This window comes from Adiantum capillus-veneris, chromosome 26 (assembly GCF_014529385.1).
Source record: "Adiantum capillus-veneris isolate H3 chromosome 26, ASM1452938v2, whole genome shotgun sequence".
Classification (NCBI taxonomy): domain Eukaryota; kingdom Viridiplantae; phylum Streptophyta; class Polypodiopsida; order Polypodiales; family Pteridaceae; genus Adiantum; species Adiantum capillus-veneris.
The window spans coordinates 107,604,860-107,618,164 of record NC_140956.1 but is presented as its reverse complement, the minus strand read 5'-3'; the positions used below and the strand labels follow the sequence as shown (position 1 = coordinate 107,618,164).

The 13,305-nt window shown below is 43.7% G+C and overlaps 1 protein-coding gene across 1 annotated transcript in view; it reads right to left on the bottom strand.

The window, feature by feature from the left end:
• The window catches only part of LOC147423963 (uncharacterized), a 42,689-nt gene extending 38,530 nt beyond the window's left edge, over positions 1 to 4,159 (bottom strand). Inside the window, exons 1-2 of the mRNA XM_086501128.1 lie at positions 2,706 to 4,159; positions 2,102 to 2,635 (exon numbers count right to left, since the gene is read on the bottom strand). Coding sequence (XP_086357254.1) covers positions 2,102 to 2,635; positions 2,706 to 3,683 — 1,512 coding nt within the window. The 5' untranslated portion in view covers positions 3,684 to 4,159. The remainder of the gene's footprint in view (positions 1 to 2,101; positions 2,636 to 2,705) is intronic.
• Between the last annotated feature and the right edge of the window lie 9,146 nt (positions 4,160 to 13,305).

The window sequence follows — 13,305 nt, the reverse complement described above, 5'->3', positions numbered from 1 at the left end:
AGAGCGCAAGGAGGGTTGGGTTGCGATCAGTGACAAACTTTAATAGAGAGAAAGAGCACAATGCATGGGCTCTCTCTCTCTCTCTCTCTCTCTCTCTCTCTCTCTCTCTCTCTCTCTCTCTCTCTCTCTCTCTCTCTGTGGAGCACAAGAATAGGATAGGCATGTCTGTGGTTGCTTTGAATGCGGAGCAACAAATGGCAAGAGGGGGTTGGGTGGGGGGACTACGTTGCCTGTTGTCTAGCATGCATTGGCTCCTATGAAATGCTTGCAGACGGTAGATGGCAAAGGGTGCATGAGATAGGTCTGGTTCTAGCCAGGGAACACATGTTCCAAATAGTGTTGCGAGTGCATGCGATGGAAGTGATCAACAAACTTTGAAGTGGACCTCGCAGGCGAAAGAAGGGCTCGCTAGAGTGCAAGGTCTAGATAGGAGGGGGGATGAGAGAGAGAGAGAGAGAGAGAGAGAGAGAGAGAGAGAGAGAGAGAGAGAGGTGCCATGGGCTGTGTTGATTGTGAGTGTATGCATGCAAGTTTCCATCGCCATGGCCATTGCCAGGTGTATGGGCGTGGCATTTTTGGGAGGCCTGTAACCTTAGCATTGGAGAATCTCATGAAGAAATTAATGCACTTTTGAATTGTAGACCAACACGTGGCCAAAACGTTCTCTTTTAGTGAGCCCATTAATTAGTTGTGAGAGGCAAAGAAAGGAAAAGGGAGAAGGGAAAGGAAAAAGGAAAGGGGGGGGGGGGGGGAGGGTGGTAGGTAGGGGGGAGTATTCTTTTTTTTTTTAATGGTTAAACACACCCCAAAAGATACCATAGGCGTGTAGCGTAGTGATTAAGCTTGAGCCTTATTCTCTCTATGTGATGAGGTCAAATCCTACCCATTAGGAATGGTTTTAAATAGTGAGTGGAATGGAGATGGTAATTGGAGATGCTAAAGCATCTTGAAAAGATTTTATGTAATGAAAAGTGAAAGTAGACCCCGTATGTGTGAAGCAGTAATATTTTCTTTGTACAATCATCATGCTCAACACGCTAAAGGAATCACTACTCTTGAGGATTATTGACTAACCTAAGCATTACCAAAGTATTGTCAAGCCTTGCTTATGCTCAATACTTTTTTTACCCCAATACAGAACTTGGGTTATAAAGGAAATCAAGATAGTTCACCTCATGTGTAGAACTAGTCTATCAAACTTAATTGTCTCTATTAGAGTATAACTCTGAAGTTTTGCATTGCTCAATTAGCATACCATGTGTTCTGATTGAGAATACATGAAAACTTTCCAATAGACTATGTAGAAAACTGCCTGAAAATTGTTGTAGTAGTACTTAACGACATTAGTTTTAACATCCTATTCCACCAAAAGTACTACATACAAATAATAGCTTTCCCTATCGATACAATTGTGAAAGTACCGTCGAAGCGAGTCCTTTAATCCATACGCTAAAGTCTACCTAATTGTCCTATATAAGCTCTAATCATTCGTTTCTTCTCCACCTCTCTCGAATTCCTGATACGTTTGAAAATATTTCCCTCTCTCTTTGCTCTCGAAGCGTGGGAGATCGATTATTCCAAGTTCACTCTCCTTGAATTTCAAGACTAATGGGATATCTTGCGCTCTTATTACTCTCTCTCTCTCTCTCTCTCTCTCTCTATATATATATATATAGACCTTTAAGGTCTCTTGAGATAGTTTCCTACGACGTTAAAATACTCTTCTTCTCCGGTGTCAGTGTGTGTGTGTGTGTGTGTGTGTGTGGGTGTGAGTGTGAGTGTGTGCTAATAAAAAGAGGAAAATGGTATAACCTTTTTATCAACAGTGTGGTAGATTGGTTATGCCATTTCCCTCTCGATAACAGGTCTTGAGTTCAACGCTCCTCATCGGATAGACCGTTAAGGTCTCTTGGGATAGTTTCCTACTCTTCTTCTTTTCTCTCTCTCTCTCTCTCTCTCTCTCTCTCTCTCTTTCTCTCTCTCACGCACACGCACAAATTTTCTATCTTTTCTCTCTCTCTCTCTCTCTCTCTCTCTCTCTCTTTTGCTTATACACACACACAGTCTCTCTCTATATGTAGTGATGTAGCGAAGCGCTTACCGTCAGCCAAGACTGGCCTTGCCGTTGCTTGTGAACCTCAACAGTGTTGTGGCCGATGAAGCTTCTACAGTTCTCCGATGGCGCCCAGCGCTTGTAAACACCAATAGACGTCGTGCCATCCCCAACGTCCCTCACGCTCTCCATGAAGAAGACGACCGGCCTCGTGCACTCGTCTTCAGGAAGTCGCCGCACATCGAATGTGAAGAGCTCTTCATCGGCTTGCCCTGTTCTCCAATCAAGGAATGTCATTGATGGCTTTTGCACCTCCAATGGAGTCCAAGTACCTTCGAAGATTTGCACCGCATAACCCCAAGATACAGACAATGTTACATTTTGGTGTGTGTCATAGCATATGCTTTGTTGCAATGTGCCTACCGGATCGGACACCGCTCCATCGATGACAAGATGTTGCAGAGCTTGCAGCCGCGTCATGTTGGGGAAAATCGGCTCTATGCTGTCCACATGATGCAGAGAGACGACAGGTTTTACCGGATGCGCAGCGAGTAGACCAAATATGTCCCCGTGCATGTCAATCTGTTCAAAACAATGAGGTGAGCTCTTTGCTGGCTTCCTTCACACATTAAATCTGTAAAATCAAACGCACCTGATGGAATCCGGGCTCCCTTGTGAGCGGTATTCCAAGCTCTGCAGCACATGCCTCGATCCGACTATCGCTTCCATAGACATGCGGATACCTCGTTAGGCAACCATCTTGCATCTTCTCCAACGACTCTGCTAAGGCGTAGCTTATGGCAATGCCCCCACCCCCGTATGCCATCCCAAACGAGTGCCGTGCGCTCTGCTTATGGCTCTCTGAGGATTGCCCTAAGTAGTACAATTTTGTGTGGTCGTATTTCTGGAGAACCATGGCAAGATTTTCTGGAAAGAAGATTGTGTCATCGTCGCCCAGCACAAACCATCGAACATCTGGCAAGCTGAGTCGAAATGTCTCGGAGACAATCCGCGATACCCGAATTGCTGATGGGCTGCCACCCTTCCATGTGTAAAGAAACCTATCTGTATTGCCAGAGATGCGAACATCGGGTAACACCAAATTGTCTGCGGAGACATTTGTTGCCTGCAATAGTGGTTCTTCCAGCCAGACAAATCCTCTGCGAGGTGTGCCTCCTGCTGGTGGCTGCCACCATAGCTTTACATATTCCTGCCTGTTTTCCCAGTTGCTCACCGTCGATGCAATGCCGAAGACTATGTGTCGCAAATCCGTTTGCTGGTAGGTCTCAAGTCGATTGAGTTTTGCATTGGTGGCAAGCAGCATTGATTTTATGTTTGATTCAAGAACAGAACTTGATTTTGTTGTGGTGAGGCAAGATGTTATGGCCCAGCATGGAGAGACCACAATGCTGATGGTAGGGAGATACATGAAGAGCGTGTAGATGGCGAGGGCGATGCACACGAAAGCTGCGCCTCGTCTGGGAAGTTTTGAATGCCATGCCTGCGGTGGGTGTACTTTGTGCAAGGACGGTGGGTTCGGCTCTGAGCCCTGGCTCTGTGGGATTTTTGTTTGGTTTTCATTCGTCGGCCCGAGCTGGATGGCGACACATTCAGGATCTAGAAGTGACATTTCCTTCTACCTCCTCTTCTTTGGGCATGTGTGTTTGTGTGTCCTTGGGCATGTGTGCTTGTGTTTGTGGATTGATCAGGGAGCTCTGTTTTGAATTACGTCTGCGCGGCAAGTACACCAAACTTTCGCCGAAGCAGATTTGATTTTGCGGTTTCCTCTCCGGAATGAGATGCTTTTCTGGTAGAAAAATTTGTCAAGAGTTCTCAAAGCTTTTGGCTAAGCACTGTGTTGATATGTATGTATGTGCACTACCAAGCTATTCACTCTCTGATGTGTGTGTGTGTGGGTGGGGGGAGAGAGAGAGAGAGAGAGCTCAGTAGCTCAAGCAGAATGATTCCCATTCCTATATGCCAGAGACGTTGACCTGTTTTCTCCACGACATGATACCATCGTACCCACTATCGTTGCTTTGCATTTTTTGGGTGCCCCTATCGCCTTTCCTCCTTTTGGGTCTGTCTACAGTCTCACCAATTTTGCTTTCCAAAACAAAACATATAGGTACATAGGCGCCGCTCACCCCTTTCAAAATGTTGAATCGTGTATCATAGTGGGGTGCCTACATGTAAAGTCTGAAACAATAAAGGACAAGAATGTTCCAAATCTTCTTACTGTATTATGGAGAAGCCTTTTCGAGCGGTGCCATGTGGCACAATAAGAGATGGTGCGTTTGAACGCCATCCAGGGCGTGGGAGGCTGGAGGGGGATGCTGGGAGGCAAACAAGCACGAGGACAAGAAGTGAATGAGCAAGCCCGAGAGAGTCAATCAACCATGAGAGAGAAGAGAAGTTTTTAACATTGTAAGAACAATCCCGAGAGACCTCAAAGATCTATCTAATGAGTCTTGAGAAAGAGAGAGAGAGAGAGAGAGAGAGACAAAGCAACAATTACAGCAATAAGTTGCAGTGGCAACGTCCGAAGAGCTACAGTTGACGATCTCTCTCTCTCTATGGCGAGCTACAGTTGCAAAGTTGACGAGTAGTGACTAGAGTTCCAGGTTGTAACTTGCTTCTCTCTCTCTCTCTCTCTCTCTCTCTCTCTCTCTCTCTCTCTCTCTCTCTCTCTCTAATGTGGGTCGGTTAGCATACGTACCGGAAGGTGCAATTTGTGACCGTCCCGTTGCCTGCAAGCCCTGGTTGCCATTAACTGCACAAAGAGACCATGACAAAGAGGAGAAGCTCCATGCTTAACAATAGTAAATAGGCAATGGTGGTGGGGAAGGAAGAGACACAAAGGCGAGAGTCCTTAGTGCCACAATGCAGTTAGAGGAAGAAGAGCAAGGCCATGGTGCAAAGAGAAAGAGGTTGAACTGTGTCGAGCAAGGCAGAGTTGGAGTGTTGCTCCCATGAGAGAGGGAAAGAACATAGCAAAGTAGTCGAGAGCGTTATGGGCAGCCCATGGATGGAATATCTAGCAATGAGTGATTCCATGCGATTATACTATGGATAAGAAGCTCATTGAATAGCTCTTGGTCTTCTATTCGGGTGTCACCCTTGATATATGTGCACATGCGAAGGTATTTCCCCAAGGATTGTTCTTCTCAAACAACCTATTTTTTGAGAATGCAGGCATGTAGGTGGCGGCTAAGGACATTTGCTCATGGTTGTCATTTTTTGTCCATGTATGTTAGCCAACCAGCCTTAACGGCCTATCCGCTAATTGTGTAGTGCGAAATTGGGATACGACATGCTGAAGCATCGTTCCCACTCATGTGTATTATTGTCAACCTCACTAGCCAGCAAACAAGCCCAACCTTCCCACTCATCATGGGCTCTAGGCTATAGCTCCTCTACTATCTACCCACTAAAACATTGAATACCCTTGGGCCCTAGGCTCTCTAGTCAACGTCATCTACATTGTATTCGCAAAACGTTTATATGCAAATAATGGATGTATAATACGTTTTTCCATATTATTTGACCGTATCATTTGATGACACATCAACTTTTTTAAATTCTTTGTATAGCTTCTTACATATCTATCGATATATTTATCGATTGATATACACATTGATTGATCCCTTATCAATCGATATAAAAATACTATAAAAGTAGAAGTTTTTGCCTCCGAAATACAATTTGCTTTCACACAAACTACAAGGGTAGCCCCAAGATTTGCAAGGTAGAGAAAAAATAACAAAAACTCGTTTTGATTTTTTGAGAAAAAGTTATTACTTTTGGTGCCTTGAAAGTATCAAGTAAGTTTACATGTTTAAAGAACAGAAAAGAGCTTTTATTCTTTCTATTTTTAAATATACATTATGATATTATGATGAAAGTTTCATCATAATCTACCTCTATTTTTGTGTAGTGTTTAGAATGGGCCTACATATTCAAAAAATGAAAAGAGATGTTCAATATATGTGGGCTTATATTAAAGCCTACACAAAAATAGAGATAGATTATGATTTTCCATCATAATTTGTCTCTATTTTTGTGTAGTGTTTAAACATATTATACCACATACTGATTATGAGCATTTCTTTGTACCTAGAGTTAACTTTTAGTTGACAAACTAATTTTACACTAGGGTTACCTCACCGCGCAGGATGGGGGTAGGGGTGGGACACGAAAAGGCACTCGCTACAGGGGGTATCCCCCCCGTCTACCTGTCGGTGGCCCATATTTTTGGCATGCAAATGGCTTGGCAACCCCCTCTCTTCGAGAGGAAATCTGACAATAGCTTCTAGCAGGGGGTTATCTTGCGATGCTGGACAGCATCAATGGGAGGGTGGGGACCTCAACAATGGCGCAGGCATCTTCCACACAGTAGCAGGGTAGGATGTGGCTGGCCTTTCCTCCTTTGCCATGAGTTTTCTTTCGTCGGTGAGGCCTGTCAGATTCTGCAGAAGGTTCGAGGCGGAAAAGCCACATGGTGGTCATCTTGGACTTGATGGTGAGACAGGGCATGGGTCTTTGTGTTTGGATCTGAGTTGGGTTCTTCATCTTGGCTTACGTGGTGGTGTTGGTGTACACTCCTAGTTGATGATGGGGATTGGGTGGTGGTTTACTTGCTGGTCTGGATGCGAAGTTTGGCATTTGGGCAAGCTCACTCTGTGAGAGCTCCTATGGACATAGTCCATTGGTGTGGCAGAACCTCGACTATGGTGGCATCCCAGCTGCATCTCAGTTATGTCGTCAAACTTCGGTTTTATTAGGCTAGGGTCATGGTGATTAAGGTTCCTTTTTTATTGGCAACGTCTACTGGCTCGTGCCTTTGAAGAATCGATTCTTGGTGGCATCTTGAATTGATCCGTGGCATCCATGGTGGTGTGGTCGATCTTGCAGGTGATGGAGCTCCCATGCTCCCCCCCTTTCTTCGAATGCATGTTCTCAATCGGTTATGGATGGGTGGCTCCCAGATCAACCGATGTACTTGGTTTATCTTTGTGGTGACTGGTGATGCTGTTAATGGTGGGGTGGCTCCCCTGTTAGCCCGAAATATCTTGTAGTTCTTTTTGCAACTCTTGGACGGGTTTGTGAGGAGTTTGTATAGTCTATGTTGGTTTTAATTTAATTCCTCCACTCACTTTTGTGAGTTTGGTATAAAAGAAACTTCTGGTTGACGAACTTTTAGTTGACAGATTTAGAAAAAAAGGACATATACTCTTATTTCTGAATAGGCTCTTATTATTTGATTGTTAAGTGCATATAGTTTTTTTAAAATGCTTTTTGATAAAAATTCTTTGCTACAGTAAGCCCCCTTACAGGTTCTTCTTGGTCATCACTACCCGACTCTTCTTCCTGTCTTCCCCTTGCAGCAAACTATCTCCTCAGTCTAAACCTTGTGCCATATGAGTGTTGTGGTAAATTGGACCCTTGCCTTGACCCACTCATACATTGTTTCTTCTTTTCTGTCTTCATATTGTACCAACACTTTCCTTTCATACAGATTGTAACATGAAGGTAAATTGCATGTCCCAAAAGGTAAAAATGAAGTAACTACCTCGTCAGCAACTACAATTTTGATTTCCCTTGGCAGATTCGGGAAGAACTCCTCCAAGAACTTTGTTGCATATACCTCAGACTCTTCCTGTGGGGTTACCCAATTTGAAAATTCCTGCAGGTGGTCTATGTCAACCAACATATCAGTTCCCTGCTGCATTCCCGAGTGCCATATGGTTCAGGCTGAATTCGAACCAGTTGCAGGGTTGCCAAAGTGTTAGGGGTTTATAGCCCTAATAGATATTCAATGCAAACCACATATAGAATATGGGGAATTGACTACAGGTGAGTGCACATTACACCATGAAAACTGCAAACTGTGTGAATACAAGAGACCATGGCTAAGCAAGATAAAGTATTGCGCTACCATGTATTCATCATCAACATCAAACTACAAGCCCAAAACATCAGTACAACTGCAGGGAGATTGCAAACTGCAAACTGTCGGTTGGTTACATCCAAAAACTGCTCCACGCCATAAGACATTTCGGGTATTTTAAACTACCTAAGAAAGGTACTCGTGTAGACATGCCCTTAAGGTTTTAAAGCTAAGACCTTAATTAAAAGTCCAAAAAGATAAGTACCCTGGCACATTAGGCCCTAACACCTTGCATGTTTTAAGAGGCTTTTCCCATACAACCATTTTTTTGTAAGCATCAAATCCTTGCACTTGGGCTTGCACACCTACTATGATATTTTGGGATACATTACATTTGCACTTGCATATTAGAGCACCATGACATCCACCCCCTCTAACCCTACACACCCTTAGGCAAGTGCCAACTGGATTGGAATAGTCTTGGGCTTTATGAGTCCTCCACGATCATACGAGAATATCAACATGCTGTAGTCAACCAAGCATTCGCACCCTCCACCCAATGAATCCTTTGCTTTAGAGCACACGGAGATAACCTACCATAATTTATAAGTATCATCATACCCACTTGGATCAAATGGAAAAAGAAGAAATTTTCCAAACATTGGAGCTTCATAAAATGCACATGACCATACATTACTTGTCTCAACCAACATCAAACCTCCTTGGTGCAAGCCTGATATGCCTAAATCAATCCACAAGCAACCATAATGTGCACCCAAATTCACCCATCCATTTTGAACCTTGTTTTCAAGATCCTTAGAATCTCCTAGATCAAATGCCATTGATATCACATAGCATCAATGAACCCCACAATAAACTAGAGCTTTCCCAGAGTCCCAATGCAACATCCTCATCCCATAAACATTTGGAAACTTTTGCTCGTTACTAGCAAGGATTAAAGAGCACTGACTCCCTTTTAAGGGCATCCCTAACATTGCTGGCATAAATATGAATAGAATGAGCATTCAAACCCAACCATAGCTAGTACATTGTCCAAGAAAATGAATGAAATCGTGCACCCCTTGCAATACCTAGGGTGATTTAGCATCATCACGCCCATTGATGTCATAGCCATCAAAAACTTTGAAAATTCCATATCTGTATCAAAGACATCTTTACTTGGGATTCTAGCTTGATCATGAAAAATAGATTCAACATGTAAATCTTCGTCTGTCAACGAACTATAAATTGCTTCCTCTTCCAGGTCATAGAATGCATACAAGGAAGAACTCCCTAGATATCCTGCACTTCAGTCGTTTCAAAAATTTCAGGCACACAAGAAACTTTATCCATCCAATCTTCATATACTTCTTCATCTTCTTTTGCTTTATATAATTCTGTATTACCCAAAAACTATTGATAGACTATGAATGTTCTTCTTGCACCCCTCTGCATAGGTACATACATCGGATAGCCCTTCCAGATAGTTACGTGCATCTCCATCAGATCTTGCGAAGAAACCATCAATAATGGAATCCTCATCTTGCTCTGTGACATTGGCACCTATAAACATTCCGTCAACAACAAACATAGATTTATTTACATCCTCATGGACACCCTGTGTTCTCCATTTTCTCTAAGCATCATCGGTTATCGTTTAAATGGCTTTAACTATGCAATCCTCTTCATCAAATGTGTAATGCTTTTTGGCCTCATGTACTCCCATGGCACTGAAAGATCCATCAATACCTCGTAAAGGCTCTTCTTGCATCCCTTGAGAAGAATCCATGCAGAGAGCACAAGCTTGTGAAATATTGTAGCAGAAGCTTTGCGAAATTCATCTAAATCTTCACTTGAACCACAAATGGAGATAATTGCACGCAAGAAATCTTTGAAAAATTTCCATCAATTTCAGTTTCAACTTTAAATGAATTATCCTTTTTTTTTAATTTCCCAAAACATGACCCTCTAGTGTGAAATCTACTACTTCCAATATTGCATCTTCTATTTCTGTTGCACCTACTACCTCTTACACAAATTTGTTCCCAAAATTCATCATAGCTAAGTACCTATAATTGATCCCCATCACCTTTACTAAAAGTAATTTGGCTCTTCTCAACCATCTGCTTCATTTTCAAGTCCATAATTCTTGAGCGTCCATAAGTGAAACCATATGCAGAATAGTCCAATTATTCCGAATATGTTTCTAGTAGTTCCTGAACTTGATCTCTAAACCCATAACTTACAAATTCTTCAAAAACTGGAACCATCTAATCTTCTGGAACCTCTCGACTATTCATCTCCGCTTCGTAGCATGCAAGGAAACCCTCTAGATCATGTCCTTGGAAAGCACAACACCGGTCATATATGGAATCAAGTGCCATTTTCATCTTCATAGCTTCGACTTCAAGCATATATCCTTGTATCAATTCACGCATCTTCAAAATATATGGATGTTCAGAAAATCTGAGTAAAGCCTTAAACATTAACTCCAAAATTAATAGTCAATCAAAACTATTGCTTGGATTCCAATCAATCGGGTCTTCTCGATGCATGGCTAGGCCCTCATACTTGGCATACTTTCATTGTTCCAAGCACCCATAGGCAAATTGCCCACTTCCACAAAAGCATCACCAAACACACTACCACTCAAAACAGACGTACCATCATTCATATTGAACATACCTGGACCTCTTTCCCAACCATGTAAAGCGACCTATGAAGGGCACTGCGGTTGACACACATACTCCTCCACTTCTGCCTCTGTCAGCACAATCATAGCATCAGACCTTTGCTCTCCCAAAGGAACCTCCACTTGTAGAGTAAGAGACACATGTGCCCTGCTCAAAGATTTCCTAGCAAGCACCTGTGTCTCTTCATCCGTCTGACCCACTGGGTCATCAAACCCCCAATCAACTTTGTCTTCAATGCATACTTGATCAAAAGAATCTGTACCCAAGGCATCACTCGAGCAATCCATAAGAAACTCCAACTGCTCTTCCATTTTGTCAACACCCAAACACCTCTTTCCCGCCATCTTCCTCAACCTGTTCTTCTTCCATAGACACAAAATATCTCTCCTTCTTGGGAAACCTTTGTATATATTGTACAACCAAAAGTACATTCTGCAGCTACCTTGATGAGCATCGTCATCAACATGGTGCCACATAGCACCTTCAATCACATATCTTCATTCCCAAGCTCCAACACTCCTACTTGCTCTTCATTCGTAGTGGCAACCACTACATCTTCATGCACATAACAAGGTAACTTTACCCTTACTAGCATCGGCTCTTTGGAATCTGTCTCCTTGCCATCGAATGTGGACCCATCATTGAGGCTATCCTCTTTACTCATTTCCCAAAGGCTCAAGCTTGTACTCTCATGATCTTCCCCATAGGTGGACTCAATCCCTGCATCCTTATCTTCCCCATAGGTGGACTCAATCCCTGCATCCTTATCTTCCCCATAGGTGGACTCAATCCCTGCATCCTTATCTTCCATTTGCTCCATAAGGGCTGGACCATCCTCTAGGCTCTGCACTCCAAGCTCTTGACGCCAATAACCTTGCCACAATCTGTTATCTTTTCATACAAACTCTCCACAAGAACAAGCTCCACCTCTTCAAGTTGCACTAGGCACTTGGCATTGACTACTTCCTCCACATACGGACTCTCTTTAACAATCTTCGTTGACGAGCTCCTCCACAATGGGTATAGACGTCTCACAAACAGGCACCTCCCAAGGAACAAACTAATCATAGGCCTTACCATGGTAGGCTCCATACTTTGTACATTTGGCACCATCCTTGATTGGTCCATAGAACCCCCTGATGCCACAACAGGCACATAACTTTTACTCTTTAACAAGTCTAACGTTAGCTTTCTTTTCACTTTACTGCTCTTCAACCTGGCAACTATGACGGTCTCGGCATAGCTCCTTGTCTCTTCATAATTACCTTCTCTCAAACTCACGGATGCATGCAAGCTAGGAACTTTGCATCCACTTTGGCAGCCGACACTACCTTGCGAAACCTATGTAGAAACCGCCCTAAAAAACTAGCCCAATTCTGCTTATTTGCAACTTCCAAACCATCAAACCAGGCCTTCGCTTTACCTCGTAGCACCAACGGCACCGTTTGCACCTTCTCTTCATCACTCCACATTTGCAATGTGAGCATAAGCAAAAACATCTGCGAGCCATTTGTTTGCATCTTCATCACCGTTGAGAATCGGACCCGAACTATGCCACATCTTGAATCACGAACTCATCACCATGTAGCAATCAGCTCACCCATGGGGTAATCAGCGTGCTCCTCCCTAGGGTCACCTGAAGATGGAAAGGGGGAAAGGAAAACACACCCAAAATACACACAAGCGTCTCTCTATAGCCCAAGATACACACATCACCCCAATCCACGAAGATTCGCCTCAAAATCTTCACAAAAACACCCGCACACTCCTGTTTTGACACACCAACATGCACTCATGATTCTCGGAAAGCTCGAGCCTATTCCACACACACACAACCTTTGTTCCACACCACAAGCACACACAATCTCTCTCTCTCTCTGTCTCTCTCTCTCTGTGTGTGTGTGTGTGTGTGTGTGTGTGTGTGTGTGTGTGTGTGTGTGTGTGTGTGTGTGTGTGTGTGTGTGTGTGTGTGTGTGTGTGTGTGTGCACATGGACCTCGGTTCCGGGTTTCACCCAACACACCGACATCGGCAACACTCAGCAAAGAACAACAGAAACAAGAAAGAGGAGTGTGGAAGCACACACAAAAAGGGAGGCAATGGCAAGCTTCACTTCAAAAATCTGTTTACAATAGCACCATCGTGCTGAGTAGGGGACATTCTTCTTGCACTTCTCCTTCTTCACCTTCAAAAGGCTCCTCAAGCCTTGGCTTCCAAAACGACGAATTCCGAAAGCCCCGACTTCCTAAAGCCCTCTTGCCTTTTTTCAAAATGACCCTTCTAGGGAGCTACATTTCAAAAACTAAAAAAGGGATTTCTCCTTGCTCGTGCAGCTCGCAAGGAGCTCATTTTAATATTATACACGCATCACATCCAAATTGGCCTTGCATTTTTAGCATACTTGATAGGGTGGTGACACCTTGACATCTTTCCAACTCAACTACATGTGAAGCACCTCAAGCGCACCATTTTGGTTGTCACGGTGCCATGACAACCCCAACGGAGACAGGCTTATCCTCAATAAAAGGGTTGGCCCATGTGTGAGCGCCCCTCCAAGCCCGCCCGCCTCGCGTCAGCATGTTGCAAGTCACCACCAGCAGCCATGGTCGCTACAGACAACCCATTGCACCACCAAGCCTTCAAAATCAGCCACCTTGTGCCCACGAGCAG